Raw genomic sequence first — 23,468 nt, forward strand, 5'->3', positions numbered from 1 at the left:
GCGGTATTTAGTGGTGTCAGCACTTCAGGTGCCGCTTACCGCCCGCCTATAAGCGGGTGTGTGGTCGCCCTAGTCCTGTGCCTGGTTGCCCAGAGTCCGATCTCTCAGCTCGGACTGCAGGAATGGCTGCCGGCGTCTTCTCCAGCTCGTGTGAGTAGGGGCGGGCCGTGGGCGTGCCCCCAAGTCAGAGCGGGAAACCGGCGTCCCACAGTGTCCAGTGAGAGGGCTGGAGCATGTAAATAAGGCTCCAGCCCTCGGCGCTGCTGATTGTACAGCGTCTCTCCCCTACCCTGATTGACAGGGTGGGGGCGGGAACGAAGCGGAGCTAGGCCGCAAAAGCCGGGGACTGGATTTATAAGCGCCGCCGCCGTAAAAGCGCGGTCGGCGCTAAGTCCCCGGCGCACTACAAGTCCCAGCCGCGCCGCCGCTCCCGAGCGTCCGGCGCGGTAGTTCCCCATACATAAAGTCACTCAGCTAGGCTGCAGTGACTGTAACCCTTTACTGTCCCCGGCGCACTAGCACACCCAGCAAGTCTGGAGTGTGCTGTGCCTGTGTGTACGGGGACACAGAGTACCTGAATGGTGCAGGGCCTTGTCCCTGAACGGCACTCCCGCTCCACATCCAGCAGGTTCAATGGGTCTGTGGATGGAGCCCGGCCTCAGGGCTTTGGGGCCGGTAAGATCCCACTTCCTCAGAGCCCCTCAGGGGGATGTGGAAGGAAAACAGCATGTGGGCTCCAGCCTCCGTACCAGCAATAGGTACCTCAACCTTACAAACCACCAGCGGGGTGAGAAGGGAGCATGCTGGGGGCCCTATATGGGCCCACTTTTCTTCCATCCGACATAGTCAGCAGCTACTGCTGACTAAACAGTGGAGCTATGCGTGGATGTCTGACCTCCTTCGCACAAAGCAGAAAACTGGTGAGCCAGTGATCCCACTGGGGGTGTATAGCCAGAAGGGGAGGGGCCTTACACTTTTTAGTGTAATGCTTTGTGTGGCCTCCGGAGGCAGTAGCTATACACCCAATCGTCTGGGTCTCCCAATGGAGCGACGAAGAAAGTAGATTTACACTGATCAACATGCGACTGGCGGCTTTGCATGGCGTGGTCTTCCTTCCTTGGTTTTCAGAGAGAGAATCTGATGACCTCCTGGTGGTGTTGGACATTACTAGAGCTCTCTGTAATGGAAAGGTGAACCCTGCACCCAGAGAACACGTACACGTCACATGTGTCAGGTTAGGCTTTTATTTCAGTAGATTGGGTACAACAGATACAGTGTTGTGGAGGATGTTAGTGTTATACAGCACATAAAGGGCTCGGCGCTGCATACGTGCAGATACCGCAGACATTGCGCGATCTGTACAACTCCTTCCATACAGTAGCGTGTTCCAGGAGAAGCTCATCACATGAACCAGTCATACCACACAACAGCCGTGTACGAGTAGTGTGCACACTCAGCAGCTCATGTATGATCACTGTTCACATCCAGACAATTCGCATACATAGTGGAGAGCGGAGGGGGCAACACTTGTCAGAAAATCAATATCAAAACGTTTTAAATTATAAAGTTACAATAAATATGACTGCAACATTATGGGGGTCTCATCACCCACCACACACACTGACCGCTGCCACTAGAGAGTCCGCTGGCCGGATGCTAGAGGTGCAGATAAATAATTCTGGACGCATATCGCCATTCTCTGATGAAGACACTTCCCACTAGCTCCGTAGGCAGTGTCATCCGCCCAGAACACGCGACGAGGACAGAGATGACGAATAATAAGATTTCTTATATCCAGTTTAGTGTAATCACACAGAGAGCAGCGACAAGACCTAGTGTTACCACCAAGTGCAGCGAGATGAGTGCACAGAGCGTCGTCCTCCGGGAACCGTCCCCGATCACAGCTGCATGAGCCATGATCACACCGATCACTGGGATTACTGGCGTCATCATGCAGGGTCAGCACCTGACTCCTCGGGACTACAGTAGGTTTAAGTGATTGACCATCTCAGGCCACCATTGAAATCCCGTAGATTAGCAGCCTCTAAACCGCCGTGTAAAAGCCTCAACCATTCTTGTCTCCATAGTTGACCGACAGAGTAAAATTGCTCACGTCAATAACTCCCCCAATCTCACAACTTTAAGAGAACTAGAAGAGACTGTTCTTATACCCCAGTCTAGAGGCCGGCAGGAAGGCGGATACCGTACTCCGAGGTCACACAAGTGATCCGTCCAGAAGAGGTCGCGTGGGTCCAGGAATGGCTAGGCTATACACGACTGATATTAATGTGTTAGACATTACACCACACAGACACGTCACCCAAACAAGCACAATAACGACCTCCCAGAGTAGAGAGGGGCAGATGTTGGAGGACCGTGTTCCCCCGGCAGCTTTCCGGTGCCTTATTGCTCTTTATAAGGCCTCATAAAGGGTCCCAGGATCCAGAGGTAACCCATTTTCTTGAGTGTCTTTCTGCCCTTACCAAAGCGAGAAACGAGACTAATAAACATACATGCTGCACCCGGGCCTGTGGGATAAATCAGAGACGGGCAAACAGCACAGGGCAAGGGGCAGACGGCACAGAAAAGTCAAGGTGTTTGTCCCCCAGGACGCTTGGTTTTGAAAGACCCAAACAAGGACTGCACTCCTCTCCGGACACTGGAGCCAACCCGGCGGGCGACGGAGTCAGCAGGAGGAGTGGGCAGGCAGGAGATGGTCTGAGGCCGCGCATCCAAGCACTTCTGATACCGCAGCTGAGGGAAACAAAGAGAAGGTTACAGAACAGGAAGAGGAGAGGGAAGGAGGAGAGCGGGATAGATGGAAGGCGGAGCAGAGGTCGAGAGGAGACTAGAGCAACTGAGGCAAGGAAGAAGCAGAGGTCAGTGGGAGGAAGAGACTGGAGCAAAGAAGGAGCTGACCTTCGGGGGAGGAGGAGTAGACTAGAGCCACAAAAGGAAGGAAGGAGTAAAAGGGCAGGGGGAGCGAGGAGACTAGAGCCACTGAGGCGAAGGAGGAGCTGCGGTCAGGAGGATGAGGAGACTAGAGAAACCAAAGCTAGGAAGGAGCAGAGGTCAGGGGGAGGAGTACACTAGAGCCACTAAAGCAAGGAAGGAGTGAAGGTCAGGGGGAGGGATGAGGACAGAGTCACTGAGGCAAAGGAGGAGCTGAGGTCAGGAGGAAGAGAATAGAACCACCAAAACTAGGCAGGAGCTGAGGTCAAGACGATGAGGAGACTAGAGCAACCAAAGCTAGGAAGGAACAGAGGTCAGGGGAGAAGTACACAAGAGCCACCAAAGCCAAAGTGAGAAAGGAGTAAAGGTCAAGGGGAGGGATGAGGCTACAGCCACTGAGGTGAAGAAGGAACTGAGGTCAGTGGGATGAGGAGACTAAACCGATTAAAACTAGGAAGGAGAGGAGACTAGAGCCACTGAAGCTAGGAAGGAGCAGAGGTCAGGGGAAGGAGTACACTAGAACCGCCAAAGCGAGGAAGGAGTAAAGGTCAGGGAGAGATGAGGCTAGAGCCACTAAGGTGAAAAAGGAGCAGAAGTCAGGAGGAGGAGGAAGCAAGAAGAGCCCCCAAAGCAAAAGGAGCTGAGGTCTGGCGATTGAGGAGACTAGAGCAACCGAAGCTAGGAAGAAGCAGACGTCAGTGGGAGGGATGAGGCTAAAGCCACTGAGGCGAAGAAGGAGCTGAGGTCAGGAGGAGGAAGAGGAAATGAGAGCCCCAAGGCAAAGAAGGAGATGAGATCAGGGGAATGAAGAGACTAGAGCAACCGACGCTAAGATGGGGCAGAGGGAAGGAGCAGAGGTAAGGATGAGGAGACTAGAGCAACCAAAGCTAGGAAGGAGCAGAGGTAAGGATGAGGAGACTGGAGCCACCAAAGCTAGGAAGGAGCAGAGGTCAGGAGGATGAGGAGATTAGGGACACCAAAGTGAAGAAGGAGCTGAGGTCAGGGGGAGGAGGAGGCTAGAGCTACCAAGGGGAGGAAGGAGCAGAAGTCAGGAGAGAACTAGAGCTGTTTAGGGGAGGAAGGAGCAGAAGTCAGGAAGGATTGAGGAGTGAAGGAAGGAGCAGAGGTTGAGGGAGGAGGAGACTAGAGCTGCTGAGGGGAGGCAGGAGCAGAAGTCATGGAGGAGGATACTAGAGTCGTCGAGAGAAGGAAGGATCAGAGGTCAGGGGGAGGAGGAGACTAGAACCACAGGGGTGAGGAAGGAGCAGGAGTCATGAGGTGCAGAAGAGATAGATGAGGATGGAGCAGAAGTCAGGAAGGATGGAGGAGTGAAGGAAGAAGCAGAGGTTGAGGGAGGAGGAGACTAGAGCTGCTGAGGGGAGGCAGGAGCAGAAGTCATGGAGGAGGATACTAGAGTCGTCGAGAGAAGGAAGGATCAGAGGTCAGGGGGAGGAGGAGACTAGAACCACAGGGGTGAGGAAGGAGCAGGAGTCATGAGGTGCAGAAGAGATAGATGAGGATGGAGCAGATGTCAGGAGGAGGACACTAGAGAGGGGCAGGGACTGGACACAGACGAGGAGGATTGTAATGGTTATGACCCTATAATGGTTACTTTGAGGTCAGAAGTCATAATAACATTGGGTTATTAGAAGGTCATTAGTAAAGGACATCCTGATCTGCGGAATAAATGCTTGTGAGTTAAGATGGGAGACTATAGCGGATGATTCGGGACACATGTGGCTATTGATGTCTGAGCAGACGTGGCAGGAATGGGATATTACAGAAGACGCATGGTCTCTCGAGAACTCTTACCATGCAGGCAGCTTGGACGGCTTCTGACAAATGAGCAGCGTTGGGTTCGCACCAGAACATGTGACAGATGAAGATTCCTGGGGCCTCTGCCATGATGAAAGCAAATGTGTGGACATCATATCCGACACCCATGAAGGAGAGGAACCTGACGCGGCACTCAGTGAGCATCTCCTCAGTCTGAAAGAAAATTCACGAGAGGTGAGAGATTCCCGCAGGGAGCGGTGGGCTACATCACCTGCATACACCCGCTAAGGCTGACATTATCACAGCCATCACGTGGTTGTGCCAAAAACAGAGGGCTGACCCCAAATATACTAAGACCCGATTACTATGTTGGGTCGTATTAAATATCACATCAGTCCTCATGGTCAGCAATGCAGATGGGGCGGCAGGTGCACGGCAGTGCTACAACAGCAAGCTGCAAGTAGGCCCCACCGAAAAATACACGGAGGTGAAGTGTCTGAGCCACAAACTTGGAGGATGGCCTTCATGTTCACATTGTTACCTGCTCGTGTAGGACAGTTACAGTTGCTGAGGCCACGTTAACAGTGACGGGCGCCCACGCTGCGCGGTCGGTACTCAATGCCGTCTGCAGGGTGTTGTTAATCACATCCATTCCTACAGAAGAAGAGTGTCAATAATCCACATCCATCTCACCCCACACTTCACAAGGCCACGGATAAACGCTGCCACCAGTCATTACTGGACAAGTGCAAATAGACGGAGCAGAAGATAAGAGGGGAGGAGAGAAGCAAGAGCATAAGATAAGGGGGGAGGAGAGAAGCAGGAGCAGTAGATAAGGGGAGGAGAGAATCAGGAGCGGAAGATAAGGGGGAGGAGAGAATCAAGAGCGGAAGATAAGGGGGGAGGAGAGAGATGCAGGTTCGAAAGGTAAGGGGGGAGGAGAGAAGCAGGAACGGAAGATATGGGGGGAGGAGAGAAGCAGGAGCGGAAGATATGGGGGGAGGAGAGAGAAGCAGGAGCGCAAGATATGGGGGGAGGAGAGAAGCAGGAGCGGAAGATATGGGGGGAGGAGAGAAGCAGGAGCGGAAGATAAGGGGGGAGGAGAGAATCAGGAGCGGAAGATAAGGGGGGAGGAGAGAAACAGGAGCGGAAGATAAGGGGGGAGGAGAGAAACAGGAGCAGAAGATAAGGGGAAGGAGAGAATCAGGAGCGGAAGATAAGGGGGGAGGAGAGAATCAGGAGCGGAAGATAAGAGGGGAGGAGAGAAACAGGAGCGGAAGATAAGGGGGGAGGAGAGAAGCAGAAGCGGAAGATAAGGGGGGCGGAGAGAATCAGGAGCGGAAGATAAGGGGGGCGGAGAGAAGCAGGAGCGGAAGATAAGGGGAGGAGAGAAGCAGGAGTGGAAGATAAGGGGGGAGGAGAGAAGCAGGAGCGGAAGATAAGGGGGAGGGGAGAAGCAAGAGCAAAGGGGGCGGGGAGAAGCAAGAGCCGAAGATAAGGGGGGAGGGGAGAAGCAAGAGCAAGGGGGAGGGGAATAGCAGGAGCGGAAGATAAGAGGGACGGGAGAAACCGAAGCGGAAAATAAGGGGGAGGGGAGAAGAAGAAGACGAGGGAATGAAACAAGCAGGAGTGAAAGATGGGCGGGTGTGGAAAAGCTGGCGTGGAAGATGACAGAAGTGGATAATGGGGGTGCAGAGTGGAGAAGCAGGAGCATAAGATGAGGGGGATGGGAGAAGCAGAGTGGAAGCCTCCCTGGCAGGACAGTGATGAGCCAGAAGGTCAGCCAACTATCTGCATTATATCACATGGCTGCCTGGCATCTCAGCACGTGCAGACGTTGGAATGACTGTGGCCATCTCCCAGGATAGTCCAGCACAGTCATCCAGCGTGGGCAGTTTCACCCATACACTTACCCACAGGTTTACTGACAGAGACGCTTCCCAGATAGAAGACCTGGAAGCGCTGGACGAGCTCATTCTTTGGTGCTGGAAACTCGACTGCAAAGAGAACAGACACAAGAGGAATCAGAGGCAGATCAGATGGCATCTGCCCCCCCACCGAGGTCCTCCGATATAATCCTGACCCTGAAAAGGGACGTCCACCATCCGGGACTGGTCCAGAAACAGGCCGTCCATAATGGAGCGAGTGCTGCGCCTCTCAGCCATGATCTATAGGTAGGAATATGAGCATTATGGAGAGATCCTGGTGATATGGGGTCAGATATCCGCGGACATATCACTCAGCATACCCGGGAGCAGACGCCGTGCAGACCGGTGGCTATAGCCTTGGCTGGCATCTCACACCGGAAGACGTGACACTTCAGCAGCTGTGTCAGCTTGTCCCGGGCCACGTAGGCAAAGTCCCTGAGATCGGAGGAAAAGTGAGAGGGTGTGAGAGCATGAAACGTACCGTGTTATCCACTACCTCAGCCATACTGTGCGTCATGCCGCGCACCCTCCGAGCCGTCACAGGCGCCATACCGCGCACCCTCCGAGCCGTCACAGGCGCCATGCCGCGCACCCGCCGAGCCGTCACAGGCGCCATGCCACGCACCCTCCATACCTCCCCTCCCCTGCCTCGAGCCACCCACACTATGCGCCCTCCCAATATTATACGGCACGCACTCCTGCGCTCCCCATGCTATACGGCACGCACTCCTGCGCTCCCCATGCTATACGGCACGCACTCCTGCGCTCCCCATGCTATACGGCACGCACTCCTGCGCTCCCCATGCTATACGGCACGCACTCCTGCGCTCCCCATGCTATACGGCACGCACTCCTGCGCTCCCCATGCTATACGGCACGCACTCCTGCGCTCCCCATGCTATACGGCACGCACTCCTGCGCTCCCCATGCTATACGGCACGCACTCCTGCGCTCCCCATGCTATACGGCACGCACTCCTGCGCTCCCCATGCTATACGGCACGCACTCCTGCGCTCCCCATGCTATACGGCACGCACTCCTGCGCTCCCCATGCTATACGGCACGCACTCCTGCGCTCCCCATGCTATACGGCACGCACTCCTGCGCTCCCCATGCTATACGGCACGCACTCCTGCGCTCCCCATGCTAAACGGCACGCACTCCTGCGATCCCCATGCTATACGGCACGCACACCTGCGCTCCCCATGCTACACGGCACGCACACCTGCGCTCCCCATGCTAAACGGCACGCACACCTGCGCTCCCCATGCTAAACGGCACGCACACCTGCGCTCCCCATGCTAAACGGCACGCACACCTGCGCTCCCCATGCTAAACGGCACGCACACCTGCGCTCCCCATGCTAAACGGCACGCACACCTGCGCTCCCCATGCTAAACGGCACGCACACCTGCGCTCCCCATGCTAAACGGCACGCACTCCTGCGCTCCCCATGCTAAACGGCACGCACACCTGCGCTCCCCATGCTAAACGGCACGCACTCCTGCGCTCCCCATGCTAAACGGCACGCACTCCTGCGCTCCCCATGCTAAACGGCACACACACCTGCGCTCCCCATGCTAAAAGGCACGCACACCTGCGCTCCCCATGCTAAAAGGCACGCACACCTGCGCTCCCCATGCTAAAAGGCACGCACTCCTGCGCTCCCCATGTTATTCCGCACACACTTCTGCGCTCCCCATGTTATACCGCACACACTCCTGCGCTCCCCATGTTATACCGCACACACTCCTGCGCTCCCCATGTTATACCGCACACACTCCTGCGCTCCCCATGTTATACCGCACACACTCCTGCGCTCCCCATGTTATTCCGCACACACTCCTGCGCTCCCCATGTTATTCCGCACACACTCCTGCGCTCCCCATGTTATTCCGCACACACTCCTGCGCTCCCCATGTTATAACGCACACACTCCTGCGCTCCCCATGTTATACCACACACACTCCTGCGCTCCCCATGTTATACCGCACACACTCCTGCGCTCCCCATGTTATACCGCACACACTTCTGCGCTCCCCATGTTATACCGCACACACTCCTGCGCTCCCCATGTTATACCGCACACACTTCTGCGCTCCCCATGTTATACCGCACACACTCCTGCGCTCCCCATGTTATACCGCACACACTCCTGCGCTCCCCATGTTATACCGCACACATTTCCATACTGTACCTCTCTCTATGTCCAGCAATGTGAGAAAATAGAGAAGGGAAGATAAATTAGTAATGAGAAGACAGCTGGACATTGAAGGGTTAAGGGAAGGGAAGAATCCCCCACACGGGGCTCTCACCTGCCGTCATCTCGCCCCACGCCCCACACACGGATGCTGACGATGGGCTGGGAGTGCAGCAAGGTCCGCCCGGAGGAATCGTAGAGCTTCAGGGAGTCATCATCCAGCACCAGCAGCATCTCCTTCCCCTGCCACAGACAACATTGCGTAAGGGAGGGCAAAGCCCACCAGCAGCCGGGCTCAGAGGGAACCCCACCGCCAGCAGCCGGGCTCAGAGGGAACCCCACCGCCAGCAGCCGGGCTCAGAGGGAACCCCACCGCCAGCAGCCGGGCTCAGAGGGAACCCCACCGCCAGCAGCCGGGCTCAGAGGGAACCCCACCGCCAGCAGCCGGGCTCAGAGGGAACCCCACCGCCAGCCGGGTTCAGAGGTAGAAGAGGGAACCCCACCGCCAGCCGGGCTCAGAGGTAGAAGAAGGGTCCCCACCAGCAGCCGGGCTCAGAGGGAACCCCACCGCCAGCCGGGCTCAGAGGGAACCCCACCGCCAGCCGGGCTCAGAGGGAACCCCACCGCCAGCCGGGCTCAGAGGTAGAAGAGGGAACCCCACCGCCAGCCGGGCTCAGAGGTAGAAGAAGGGTCCCCACCAGCAGCCGGGCTCAGAGGGAACCCCACCACCAGCCGGGCTCAGAGGGAACCCCACCGCCAGCCGGGCTCAGAGGTAAAAGAGGGAACCCCACCGCCAGCCGGGCTCAGAGGGAACCCCACCAGCAGCCGGGCTCAGAGGGAACCCCACCAGCAGCCGGGCTCAGAGGGAACCCCACCAGCAGCCGGGCTCAGAGGGAACCCCACCAGCAGCAGGGCTCAGAGGTAGAAGAAGGGACCCCACCGCCAACCGGGCTCAGAGGGAACCCCACCGCCAGCCGGGCTCAGAGGGAACCTCACCGCCAGCCGGGCTCAGAGGGAACCCCACCGCCAGCCAGGCTGAGAGGGAACCCCACCGCCAGCCGGGCTCAGGAAGAGGGGACCCCACCGCCAGCCGGGCTCAGGAAGAGGGGACCCCACCGCCAGCCGGGCTCAGAGGCAAAGAGAGGACCCCACCAGCAGCCAGGCTCAGATGAAACCCCAATAGTAGCCGGGCTCAGAGGCGAAAAGGGGACCCCAACAGCAGCCGGGCTCAGTCAGAGGGATCCCCAAAAGAAGTTGGGTTTGTCATAGATCATGCTCCCCTTTCCAGACTGTGCCAAGGAGATGTACCTGTGTCAGGCTCTGGTTGTGAAGAGACAGTTGTCGGATGCAGCAATTCACAGCTGCGCTGCTCCTTCCCGGGGCCAAGTCTTCTTCTGTCATCTCAACCCAACCCAGAGAGCAAACAGGGAACTTCTGCAACAAAAGACCGGGAGACCCTCAGAAGAGGCCCCCGCACCCACAATAGTAGACCGTGCACACTGTGATGGACATACCTGCGGCCCCGAGTCACCGATCAGCAGGGGCCCCTTCTCGTCTTCTGATGATTGAACAGAGCTGCAGAATGATACAAAATAAATAATTTCAGGAAATCCCACTCCCTCACCGGCATCGACCATCGCAGGAACCTCCGGGACGAACCACTGCACCGACCACCTCAGCCACACACCACGGGGCACCCAACCACCGGAGCAGAGTGACTCAGTCCTTCTCTGCCTTTATTAACAATGATGTCCCCGACGCGTCCTGACAGAGCTCACCATGTCGGGGTGAGAAGGCTTTTCTGCCTTTTCATCAGACACTTAACCAAACGCCCCGTTACTTACAAGTATTACTATTTACTGACTGCATGGGGTTGTACATTGTGTTTCCCTGGGTTTTGTGTGTGTATTGTACCTCACACAGGGGGTTGTACATTGTGTTCCCCTGGGTTTTGGCTGTGTACTGTACCTCACACAGGGGGTTGTACATTGTGTTTCCCCTGGGTTTTGGGTGTGTACTGTACCTCACACAGGGGGTTGTACATTGTGTTTCCCTGGGTTTTGTGTGTGTATTGTACCTCACACAGGGGGTTGTACATTGTGTTCCCCTGGGTTTTGGCTGTGTACTGTACCTCACACAGGGGGTTGTACATTGTGTTTCCCCTGGGTTTTGGGTGTGTACTGTACCTCACACAGGGGGTTGTACATTGTGTTTCCCTGGGTTTTGTGTGTGTATTGTACCTCACACAGGGGGTTGTACATTGTGTTTCCCCTGGGGTTGGGTGTGCACTGTACCTCACACAGGGGGTTGTACATTGTGTTTCCCCTGGGTTTTGGGTGTGTACTGTACCTCACACAGGGGGTTGTACATTGTGTTCCCCTGGGTTTTGGCTGTGTACTGTACCTCACACAGGGGGTTGTACATTGTGTTTCCCCTGGGTTTTGGGTGTGTACTGTACCTCACACAGGGGGTTGTACATTGTGTTTCCCTGGGTTTTGTGTGTGTATTGTACCTCACACAGGGGGTTGTACATTGTGTTCCCCTGGGGTTTGGGTGTGCACTGTACCTCACACAGGGGGTTGTACATTGTGTTACCCTGGGTTTTGTGTGTGTACTGTACCTCACACAGGGGGTTGTACATTGTGTTCCCCTGGGGTTTGGCTGTGTACTGTACCTCACACAGGGGGTTGTACATTGTGTTTCCCCTGGGATTTGGGTGTGTACTGTACCTCACACAGGGGGTTGTACATTGTGTTCCCCTGGGTTTTGGGTGTGCACTGTACCTCACACAGGGGGTTGTACATTGTGTTCCCCTGGGTTTTGTGTGTGTACTGTACCTCACACAGGGGGTTGTACATTGTGTTACCCTGGGTTTTGTGTGTGTACTGTACCTCACACAGGGGGTTGTACATTGTGTTCCCCTGGGGTTTGGCTGTGTACTGTACCTCACACAGGGGGTTGTACATTGTGTTTCCCCTGGGATTTGGGTGTGTACTGTGCCTCACACAGGGGGTTGTACATTGTGTTTCCCTGGGTTTTGGGTGTGCACTGTACCTCACACAGGGGGTTGTACATTGTGTTTCCCTGGGTTTTGTGTGTGTATTGTACCTCACACAGGGGGTTGTACATTGTGTTTCCCTGGGTTTTGTGTGTGTACTGTACCTCACACAGGGGGTTGTACATTGTGTTTCCCTGGGGTTTGGGTGTGTACTGTACCTCACACAGGGGGTTGTACATTGTGTTTCCCTGGGGTTTGGGTGTGCACTGTACCTCACACAGGGGGTTGTACATTGTGTTTCCCCTGGGTTTTGGGTGTGCACTGTACCTCACACAGGGGGTTGTACATTGTGTTTCCCCTGGGTTTTGGGTGTGCACTGTACCTCACATAGGGGGTTGTACATTGTGTCTCCCTGGGTTTTGGGTGTGCACTGTACCTCACACAGGGGGTTGTACATTGTGTTCCCCTGGGGTTTGGGTGTGTACTGTACCTCACACAGGGGGTTGTACATTGTGTTTCCCCTGGGGTTTGGGTGTGTACTGTACCTCACACAGGGGGTTGTACATTGTGTTTCCCTGGGTTTTGTGTGTGTACTGTACCTCACACAGGTGGTTGTACATTGTGTTTCCCTGGGGTTTGGGTGTGTACTGTACCTCACACAGGGGGTTGTACATTGTGTTTCCCCTGGATTTTGGGTGTGCACTGTACCTCACACAGGGGGTTGTACATTGTGTTTCCCCTGGGTTTTGGGTGTGCACTGTACCTCACACAGGGGGTTGTACATTGTGTTTCCCCTGGGTTTTGGGTGTGCACTGTACCTCACACAGGGGGTTGTACATTGTGTTTCCCCTGGGTTTTGGGTGTGTACTGTACCTCACACAGGGGGTTGTACATTGTGTTTCCCCTGGGGTTTGTGTGTGCATTGTACCTCACACAGGGGGTTGTACATTGTGTTCCCCTGGGTTTTGTGTGTGTACTGTACCTCACACAGGGGGTTGTACATTGTGTTTCCCCTGGGATTTGGGTGTGCACTGTACCTCACACAGGGGGTTGTACATTGTGTTTCCCTGGGATTTGGGTGTGTACTGTACCTCACATAGGGGGTTGTACATTGTGTCTCCCTGGGGTTTGGGTGTGCACTGTACCTCACATAGGGGGTTGTACATTGTGTCTCCCTGGGTTTTGGGTGTGCACTGTACCTCACACAGGGGGTTGTACATTGTGTTTCCCCTGGGGTTTGGGTGTGTACTGTACCTCACACAGGGGGTTGTACATTGTGTTTCCCTGGGTTTTGTGTGTGTACTGTACCTCACACAGGGGGTTGTACATTGTGTTTCCCTGGGGTTTGGGTGTGTACTGTACCTCACACAGGGGGTTGTACATTGTGTTTCCCCTGGGTTTTGGGTGTGCACTGTACCTCACACAGGGGGTTGTACATTGTGTTTCCCCTGGGTTTTGGGTGTGCACTGTACCTCACACAGGGGGTTGTACATTGTGTTTCCCCTGGGTTTTGGGTGTGCACTGTACCTCACACAGGGGGTTGTACATTGTGTTTCCCCTGGGTTTTGGGTGTGTACTGTACCTCACACAGGGGGTTGTACATTGTGTTTCCCCTGGGGTTTGTGTGTGTATTGTACCTCACACAGGGGGTTGTACATTGTGTTTCCCTGGGTTTTGTGTGTGCACTGTACCTCACACAGGGGGTTGTACATTGTGTTTCCCCTGGGGTTTGGGTGTGCACTGTACCTCACACAGGGGGTTGTACATTGTGTTTCCCCTGGGTTTTGGGTGTGCACTGTACCTCACACAGGGGGTTGTACATTGTGTTTCCCCTGGGTTTTGGGTGTGCACTGTACCTCACACAGGGGGTTGTACATTGTGTTTCCCCTGGGGTTTGGGTGTGTACTGTACCTCACACAGGGGGTTGTACATTGTGTTTCCCCTGGGTTTTGGGTGTGCACTGTACCTCACACAGGGGGTTGTACATTGTGTTTCCCCTGGGTTTTGGGTGTGTACTGTACCTCACACAGGGGGTTGTACATTGTGTTTCCCCTGGGTTTTGGGTGTGCACTGTACCTCACACAGGGGGTTGTACATTGTGTTTCCCTGGGTTTTGGGTGTGCACTGTACCTCACACAGGGGGTTGTACATTGTGTTTCCCCTGGGGTTGGGTGTGCACTGTACCTCACACAGGGGGGTTGTACATTGTGTTTCCCCTGGGTTTTGGCTGTGTACTGTACCTCACACAGGGGGTTGTACATTGTGTTCCCCTGGGGTTTGTGTGTGTATTGTACCTCACACAGGGGGTTGTACATTGTGTTTCCCCTGGGTTTTGGGTGTGTACTGTACCTCACACAGGGGGTTGTGCATTGTGTTTCCCCTGGGGTTTGGGTGTGTACTGTACCTCACACAGGGGGTTGTACATTGTGTTTCCCTGGGTTTTGTGTGTGTATATTGTACCTCACACAGGGGGTTGTACATTGTGTTTCCCTGGGTTTTGGGTGTGCACTGTACCTCACACAGGGGGTTGTACATTGTGTTTCCCCTGGGGTTGGGTGTGCACTGTACCTCACACAGGGGGTTGTACATTGTGTTTCCCCTGGGGTTTGGGTGTGCACTGTACCTCACACAGGGGGTTGTACATTGTGTTTCCCCTGGGGTTTGGGTGTGCACGGTACCTCACACAGGGGGTTGTACATTGTGTTCCCCTGGGGTTTGTGTGTGTATTGTACCTCACACAGGGGGTTGTACATTGTGTTTCCCCTGGGTTTTGGGTGTGTACTGTACCTCACACAGGGGGTTGTACATTGTGTTTCCCTGGGGTTTGGGTGTGTACTGTACCTCACACAGGGGGTTGTACATTGTGTTTCCCCTGGGTTTTGGGTGTGTACTGTACCTCACACAGGGGGTTGTACATTGTGTTCCCCTGGGATTTGGGTGTGTACTGTACCTCACACAGGGGGTTGTACATTGTGTTTCCCCTGGGTTTTGGGTGTGTACTGTCCCTCACACAGGGGGTTGTACATTGTGTTTCCCTGGGTTTTGGGTGTGCACTGTACCTCACACAGGGGGTTGTACATTGTGTTTCCCTGGGTTTTGGGGGTGCACAGTACCTCACACAGGGGGTTGTACATTGTGTTCCCCTGGGTTTTGGGTGTGCACTGTACCTCAGACAGGGGGTTGTACATTGTGTTTCCCTGGGGTTTGGGTGTGCACTGTACCTCACACAGGGGGTTGTACATTGTGTTCCCCTGGGTTTTGGGTGTGCACTGTACCTCAGACAGGGGGTTGTACATTGTGTTTCCCTGGGTTTTGGGTGTGCACTGTACCTCAGACAGGGGGTTGTACATTGTGTTTCCCTGGGTTTTGGGTGTGTACTGTACCTCACACAGGGGGTTGTACATTGTGTTTCCCTGGGGTTTGGGGGTGCACTATACCTCACACAGGGGGTTGTACATTGTGTTTCCCTGGGTTTTGGGTGTGTACTGTACCTCACACAGGGGGTTGTACATTGTGTTTCCCTGGGTTTTGGGGGTGCACTGTACCTCACACAGGGTGAGATTTAGTTTGGGCCTCACCAAAGATTCAGAGCGTTGATATGGAGGGTGACGTCTTCAGTCCGGTCATTACTGAAATCCGACATCTCATCCTGAGAAATCTCCTGGAGGAAACAGAAAAGCAGCTGTGATCCCCCCACTGCTGACATGGCCCATGTACATACAGCGCTAGTCATAAATAAGTGCACCCCACATCAACAACCACTACATCTAGTATTGTGTACGATGACCGCACCAAGGCTTCTAGGCCTGGAGCGGACGCGTCGCTGACACATCCATCTTCCTTCATCTCCAGAACGAGGGAGCTGGGATGCTGGATAGAGAATGGCAACAACTGGTTGTGATGTCATGGACTCTGTCAGTGCCTAGCATGGGTTAAGTTTCTAAAATTCAGCCAGACATGAAGATAGTTTGTTTATAAATGTGGAATACACCCCTCATTGTTTCTACAAGACTCTTAACCCCGTCACATTTAACGACTTACCAGCGATCCCAAAAACAATGCGACCTGATAAAGGATCGCTGGTGAGTTGCAGGGAGGTCGCTGGTGAGATGTCACACAGTCAGATCTTACCAACGACGCAGTAATGATCAGCGACCTGTATAACGATGAGCGACCTGTATAACGATGAGCGACCTGTATAACGATGAGCGACCTGTATAACGATGAGCGACCTGTATAACGATGAGCGACCTGTATAACGATGAGCGACCTGTATAGGAGGCTGTTGGTAGGTGTCAAACACAGCCATGTGTCCTGCCCAGAAGGACATCGGCTTTGAAGAAAATAAACTACAGCAGTGAGTAACGATCAGCGATTTCACAGCAGGGGCCAGGTCGCTGCTTAGTGTCACACATAACGAGATCGCTGATGAGACCCCTATTATGTCACAAAACCTGTGACTCAGCAGCGATCTCGTTATGTGAGAAGTACCCCTTAGGAGTCTAGTGTTAAAGTTCTTGTTGACTCATGTAATTGCCTTGGCCAGTGAAGGTCAGACACCCAGACAAATCAATTATGCGAACCTCCCATTGTATTACTAGGGATATTTTGCATATGGCTTGAAATCTAGTCAATAAGAGCCCAGTCTTATCCACCAATCATGAAGACCCCAATGGTCTGAATGGAGAGCTCAGGGGTATAAGAAGGACTGTTCATTGCCCGGGTAGACTCTTCCTACATGACACCAATCTAGGATCTGCGAATCCGTTTGGCAAGCCATAGCTGAACCTGGATTATAACACTATATTGACTTCAGCATCGAATGCAAGGATTCGGCTGAGACATCAATGACTACCTAAGGAAGGAACGAAGCTTAGGACAATCCCATCATCTGACTACAGGCTTTGCGGTCCTCAGCCAGCTTCTTAAATCTGGCATTATTCCATTCTTGGTGGGTGCCCGCCAAAAGCAGGGTGCTGCTGGATTGGAGTAAGTAGCCCTGGAAGCTCTGAGGCACGGACATTCTAATCCCCGGTGAGCCAGCGGAAGGGTGGGAAACTGTTGCTGGTTACATTTTGTGTTTTTTTTGGTTATGTGCCATATGCCGTTAATTGTTTGGGGATTGAATAAAGTCTTAATATTTTGATTCCCTCACCCTGTGTTGTCTGAGTAGTGTTCCGCCCACGGTTAAGGAGGTTGGGCGTTCAGTTGGGATGAGCCCTGAGCCACGCTGTCTTTCTAAAGGCGGCTGCATCAGCGGTCGAGAGCACCCACTGAGCCCCGTGTCTCCACAGGAGAGCACCCACTGACCCTCGTGTCTCCACAATTGGTGGCAGTGGTGGGATACTACTCAGCTTGGTTTATCCAGGGGAGCTGCAGAGAACTGGTGTTCGCGGACACCGTCCAGGGCTCAGCAACCAGGGAGGCACATAAGCATACCCAGCAGGTCATAGGGGAGGCATTCAGGTTTCGGACGCTGCCATGTCCAACCCCACCAGCTCAGCCATGTGACAAGGACCGGAGAGGAGTAAATGGATGCTACAGGATCTGTGCCAGATGCAAAAGATTGAATACAGGAACACTGACACTCGGTCGGACGTGATCCGGAAATTGGTTGATTGGGAGACCCAGAATGATGCAGAAGATGAGGAATACCGCCGATGTGGTATCAGAGGATGTTAAAAGTGTGTTTCATCCTAGATCCAGTGACAATCTGGAAACAAACCAAACCCAAGCAGACCGAGTCAGGGAATTGTTGGCTGCATTGGGGCCTGAAGCTTCAAGAGAAGAGAGGGCTGGAGTTCTGTAATTAGTGTTGGGAGTTCCAATTTCCTTACCATCAGCACCTACCTCCAGGATAGACCACCACCAAGGAAGTCATCTTCGCTACAGGGATGTGCCAGCGTTTAATGATTCCAGCACTGAGATAGATGAACACTTGCAAAACTTTGAGGTGCTAATGCGTATGCACCAGGTGCCCACAGATGAGTGGTCCAAATACCTGTGGACAAGCTTGCCTGTCCGGGCCCAGGAGGCTGTCCGATCACTTGGGCCTCAGGACTGCTTGGACTACGGAATTATTAAGGACACTTTGTTGTCCCTTTTTACCATAACTACGTATAAAGTGAAAAAACAATCCCTTTAAAAAATATATTTTATTTAAATACTTCTTAAAATTTCCCAAGTGATTCACCCGTACAACAGATATCAAGGGTAGTATATATATATATACACACACCAGGGATGCCACCCCTAATCAAAGGGTAAAAAATATACAATTAATGATGAAGAACAACAAGATTGGAGTCTGGGGTCCCACAGAGGGATTAAAGTGACCCTGTTATGGACCTACAACTTCACTCCTTCCTACCAACGGAGGTAATACCGCCTTAGCATAACTGGGCGCCCCCGTTCCTCGGTGGCAGAGAGCACTGCCATAAGAAGACATGTATCACCATTGAATGGTTCCCCTTTTTCTCCCTGGGCCTCCTGATGAACCGGATTAGAGGGTGGAGAAACGCGTCGAGGCAGTGCAGATGCACTTCAAAAAAGGGAAGTTAATATTTTTGCCTAATATAATGATATTCAGTCATTATAATTGAGTGTATATACTGGTATTATTCCAGGTTTGGGGATTGCTGTATGCAAGTTAAACACTTTGTTTAGGTTGGTTTGGTATCTGTATATGAATCTGTAACCCTGTAAATTGGGGCATATTAAATTGATATGAGTAACAGGGTATTATAATATCTAAATATATTTGCCCTCTCTTTGAGACTTGTTGAGGGTTTAATAAGGCCACCCAATAATTTTAGTGTTTGTGCATAGGCATCCTCATTTGTCCTTATAGGGTAGGAAATTATCAGGGTAAGTGAGGGAAAGCCACCGAGGAACGGGGGCGCCCAGTTATGTTAAGGCGGTATTACCTCCGTTGGTAGGAAGGAGTGAAGTTGTAGGTCCACAACAGGGTCACTTTAATCCCTCTGTGGGACCCCATACTCCAATCTTGTTGTTCTTCATCATTTATTGTATATTTTTTACCCTTTGATTAGGGGATTAGGGGTGGCATCCCTGGTGTATATATATATATATATATATATATATATATATATATATATATATACACACTAACCTTGATATCTGTTGTACGGGTGAATCACTTGGGAAATTTTAAGAAGTATTTAAATAAAATAGATTTTTTAAAGGGATTGTTTTTTCACTTTATACGTACTTTTGACTATCCCGGAACGATTTTGATTTGTTAGCCCCTTTTTACCATAACCCCTGAGAGACATCACACTAAGTTCCCGACTATGTCTCGCCAGGGTACGTCGAATTTGGCAGTCAACTCAGACGCGACTGTAACCGCTGGCTCGATGGTCGGGCTGCCCACTCCGCTGCTGCCCTCCAGGACGTGATGGTGCTCGAACAGCTGCTGGAGAAGATGGACCCGGAAATCCGAGAATGTGTAGCTGACAGGAAGCCCGATACCCGAGAGCAAGCAACGCGGTTGGCTGACGAATTTACAGCCAACCGACCCAGCTGCAGGCCCGATAGGCCCACCGATCTGAGGAGGTCCCTCAACCATGGATCCAAGTGACCCCCAGACTCCCGTGCTGGACTAACTCATTACAAAACAGAAACCCCAACCAGACAAAGATTTACCAACAGGGCCGGTGACTTTTCTAACCCACGGCGCTGTTAGACGTGTGGGCGCCTTGGACACATGGTCAAAGAGTGTCTTCAAAGTCGGGGCCCCATACCTGGAGCCCGTCTGCCAGTCCAACCAGTCAACTTATGCGGAGATGAACCAACGAGACCTGAGGAATGCTACTCCTGAGAAACACCAATAGCTGAGGAAGTGGTTTACCCAGTCCACACCCTACAGCAGGCCAGACACCGTACACCAGCCAACCTCCATCGCCACATCCAGATGGTCAAGGTCGGTGATATACAGGCTCAGGGACTTTGGGAAACTGGATCTTCCATCACCCTGGTCAGCACAGATATTGTTCCCACAGATCATCATTTACCTGGCCGCCAAGTGACCATCACCCTTGCTGGGGGCCAGCGCTCGAACATCCCTCTGGCACAAGTGCAGTTGAACTGGGGAACTGACCAAGGAGAGGTTGAAGTGGGGTTCAGGGACTGCCTCCCCACTCCTATTATTTTGAGAAATGACCTAGGACAAGGTCTATCCAGCCAGTTTGTCACTGCCATCACCCACAGCCAAGTCAATCACCATCCTAGTGGAGGTCTTTCTACCAACCCATCCGAGGAGAACCCTCCTCTTCAATCTTCAGCCTCCTGATCGGAGCCAACGAATGTGAGTAAATCAGACCCAACTGTGGCCATTGACTGGAGGGAGATCGATTGTAAGGAATTAAGGGAAGCCCAACTGACAGACCCCACCCTAGAGCTTATCCGTAGTGCGGCCACCCAACCTGAGGGAGGTATATAGATGGGAAAAAGGCCACTTATATCTGGAAAAGCCCGCATCCTGCCCAGAAAAAGCCTGGATCGTGTACATCAGCTTGTGGTACCCCAGCAATACCGACCCCAACTATTGCGTTTAGCTCATGATGTTCTTGCGGCTGGGCACATGGGTGCCAAAAAGACCCGGACCTGCCTGTTGCGCAGTTTTTTCTGGCCAATGGTCACTCAAGAAGTGCAAAAATACAGAGCCTCTTGCCCAGTGTGTCAACGTATGGGGGATCCCGATGTCGTGCCCAACTCCAACCCATGCCCTTGATAGGAGAACCGTTCCAGAGAGTTGCCATTGATGTAGTAGGCCCCTTAGCCATCCCTAGCCGCAGGGGAAAAAGATTTATTCTCACCCTGGTAGACTTTGCCACCCGCTACCCAGAAGTCATTGCCTTATCCTCCATAGATGCAGTGCACGTGGCTCAAGCTCTACTGGACATCTTTAGTCGGGTAGGGTTTCCACAGGAAGTATTGACTGACCAGGGGGCACAGTTCCAAAGTGAACTGATTCAGACCCTATGGGAGAAACATGGAGTCTACCCCATGTGCACCACCCCCTACCATCCTGAAACAAATGGATTGTTTGAACGCTTCAATGGAACGCTTAAGCAGCTCACTAGTCGTTATGTAGCTATGGGGAGATAAGGTATGCACACCAGTGACTATGTAAGGGGAATACATGGAATAGCAGAAACTGCTGTGTGAATACTGACTTGAAAAATCCAATAGCTGTATGTAAGAATGAAATGTGAAAAATGGAACCTGCATTACTGCCATGAATATATGAATAAAGAGAAATTTAGCTACTGAATTGATCAATGCAATAGAGCCCCAACACTACGCCAAAGTATTTCTCTACGTTGGGGTCCCTAGCTTGTGTGTGTCCTCTCATGCAGTTAAAAAACTTACCGTGTATGGGAAGCTGAGACCCAGGCTATATATACGATGTGGATTGGCAATAGGTGTGTATGGGGAGGGTTCACAAACGAAAAACTACTAACAAATAAGAAATAACGTTTGGAACACCATTCTAAGTCTGAACTGGGTGCAAAAACCTAAAAAAACATCACTATGGGGAGATAAGGTATGCACACCAGTGACTATGTAAGGGGAATACATGTAATAGCAGAAACTGCTGTGTGAATACTGACATGAAAAATCCAATAGCTATATGTAAGAATGAAATGCAGGTTCCATTTTTCACATTTCATTCTTACATATAGCTATTGAATTTTTCATGTCAGTATTCACACAGCAGTTTCTGCTATTCCATGTATTCCCCTTACATAGTCACTGGTGTGCATACCTTATCTCCCCATAGTGATTTTTTTTAGGTTTTTGCACCCAGTTCAGACATAGAATGGAGTTCTAAACGTTATTTCTTATTTGTTAGTAGTTTTTCGTTTGTGAACCCTCCCCATACACACCTATTGCCAATCCACATCGTATATATAGCCTGGGTCTCAGCTTCCCATACACGGTAAGTTTTTTAACTGCATGAGAGGACACACAAGCTAGGGACCCCAACGTAGAGAAGTACTTTGGCGTAGTGTTGGGGCTCTATTGCATTGATCAATTCAGTAGCTAAATTTCTCTTGATTCATATATTCATGGCAGTAATGCAGGTTCCATTTTTCACATTTCATTCTTACATATAGCTATTGGATTTTTCAAGTCAGTATTCACACAGCAGTTTCTGCTATTACATGTATTCCCCTTACATAGTCACTGGTGTGCATACCTTATCTCCCCATAGTGATGTTTTTTTAGGTTTTTGCACCCAGTTCAGACATAGAATGGAGTTCCAAACGTTATTTCTTATTTGTTAGTCGTTATGTAGCGTCCGAGGGGAAAGGGGACTGGGAGAAAAACCTGCAGCAGCTCCTTTTTGCTTACCGGGAGGTGCCGCAGGACTCCACTGGGTACTCCCCCTTCGAATTGCTGTACGGCCGAAAAGTACGAGGGCCCCTAGAGCCAGTAAGAGAGTTGGGAGGGCACCTTCCCCACAGAAGATACTGGACTATACTGTACTATACTGGACTATGTTCAAAAGTTTAGGGAAAGGATGAGGCACCTCATGGCGTTAGCCCACAGGAATTTAGAAGTGGCTCAGGAAAGGAAAAAACGATGTTACGACCGCACTGCCCGGCCCCGAGAATTTGCCTGTGGACAGAAGGTACTAGTACTAGTACCGGTACGGAAAAACAAGCTGCAAGCCATGTGGGCGGGTCCATTCACCATTACCAAGAAATGTGGCAATACTGACTACACCGTGGCCCTGGATCGAGCAGGTGTTCGTGAGCGTACCTACCACATCAACAGGCTAAAAGCTTATGAGGAACGAGAAGTCACCAATTTAGCAGTTTGCTGTCCAGAGTTAGATGATCCAGAGTTGGACCAGATCCCAGACTTATTAGTGGACTCCAAAAGGGAAATGGGGGTAAAAGATGTATCACTAGGGGAGCAGCTTTGTCCATCACAGAAGCGACAGATATCAGACATACTCGGAACATATGAAACCCTGTTCACAAGTCAGCCTGGTAGAACCCCCCTGGTCCAGCATCATGTCAATACAGGGGCAGCCACCCCACTAAGACAACCCGCCTACCGGGTGACCCCTCCTGTGTTGGCAATGATGAAGGCCGAGGTGGATGACATGTTAAATATGGGAGTCATAGTTCCCTCCCATAGCCCATGGGCTGCCAGTGTGGTATTGGTGCCAAAAAAGGACAAGAGTACTCGTTTCTGTGTGGACTATAGACGGCTCAATGAGGTCACGATTACAGATGCTTACCCCATGCCCCGGGTGGATGAACTACTAGATAGGTTAGGGGGGTCTTGGTTTATATCTACCCTCAATTTGAGCAAGGGATACTGGCAGATCCCACTCACAAAAGAGGCTCAAGAGAAATCGGCCTTCATAACCCCTTTTGGCCTCTTTGAGTTTACGAGCATGCCTTTTGGGATGAAAAACGCCCCAGCCACCTTCCAGAGGATGGTAGACCATTTACTAGAGGGATGTCAGGGGTATGCCCAGGCCTATTTGGATGACATCGCTATCTTCAGTGACACTTGGGAAGAGCATCTTCAGCATGTGTCCCAGGTGCTGCAGAGGGTAGCCAAAGCCCAG

The 23,468-nt window shown here is 52.3% G+C and overlaps 1 protein-coding gene across 1 annotated transcript in view; it reads right to left on the bottom strand.

Moving 5' to 3' along the window:
• Positions 1-1,230: 1,230 nt before the first annotated feature.
• The window catches only part of APBB1 (amyloid beta precursor protein binding family B member 1), a 45,645-nt gene continuing 23,407 nt past the window's right edge, over positions 1,231-23,468 (bottom strand). Inside the window, exons 5-14 of the mRNA XM_075337713.1 lie at positions 15,433-15,515; positions 10,371-10,431; positions 10,165-10,290; positions 8,972-9,099; positions 6,977-7,091; positions 6,812-6,896; positions 6,642-6,725; positions 5,270-5,382; positions 4,765-4,941; positions 1,231-2,754 (exon numbers count right to left, since the gene is read on the bottom strand). Coding sequence (XP_075193828.1) covers positions 2,590-2,754; positions 4,765-4,941; positions 5,270-5,382; positions 6,642-6,725; positions 6,812-6,896; positions 6,977-7,091; positions 8,972-9,099; positions 10,165-10,290; positions 10,371-10,431; positions 15,433-15,515 — 1,137 coding nt within the window. The 3' untranslated portion in view covers positions 1,231-2,589. The remainder of the gene's footprint in view (positions 2,755-4,764; positions 4,942-5,269; positions 5,383-6,641; positions 6,726-6,811; positions 6,897-6,976; positions 7,092-8,971; positions 9,100-10,164; positions 10,291-10,370; positions 10,432-15,432; positions 15,516-23,468) is intronic.

This window comes from Anomaloglossus baeobatrachus, chromosome 2 (assembly GCF_048569485.1).
Source record: "Anomaloglossus baeobatrachus isolate aAnoBae1 chromosome 2, aAnoBae1.hap1, whole genome shotgun sequence".
NCBI lineage: Eukaryota > Metazoa > Chordata > Amphibia > Anura > Aromobatidae > Anomaloglossus > Anomaloglossus baeobatrachus.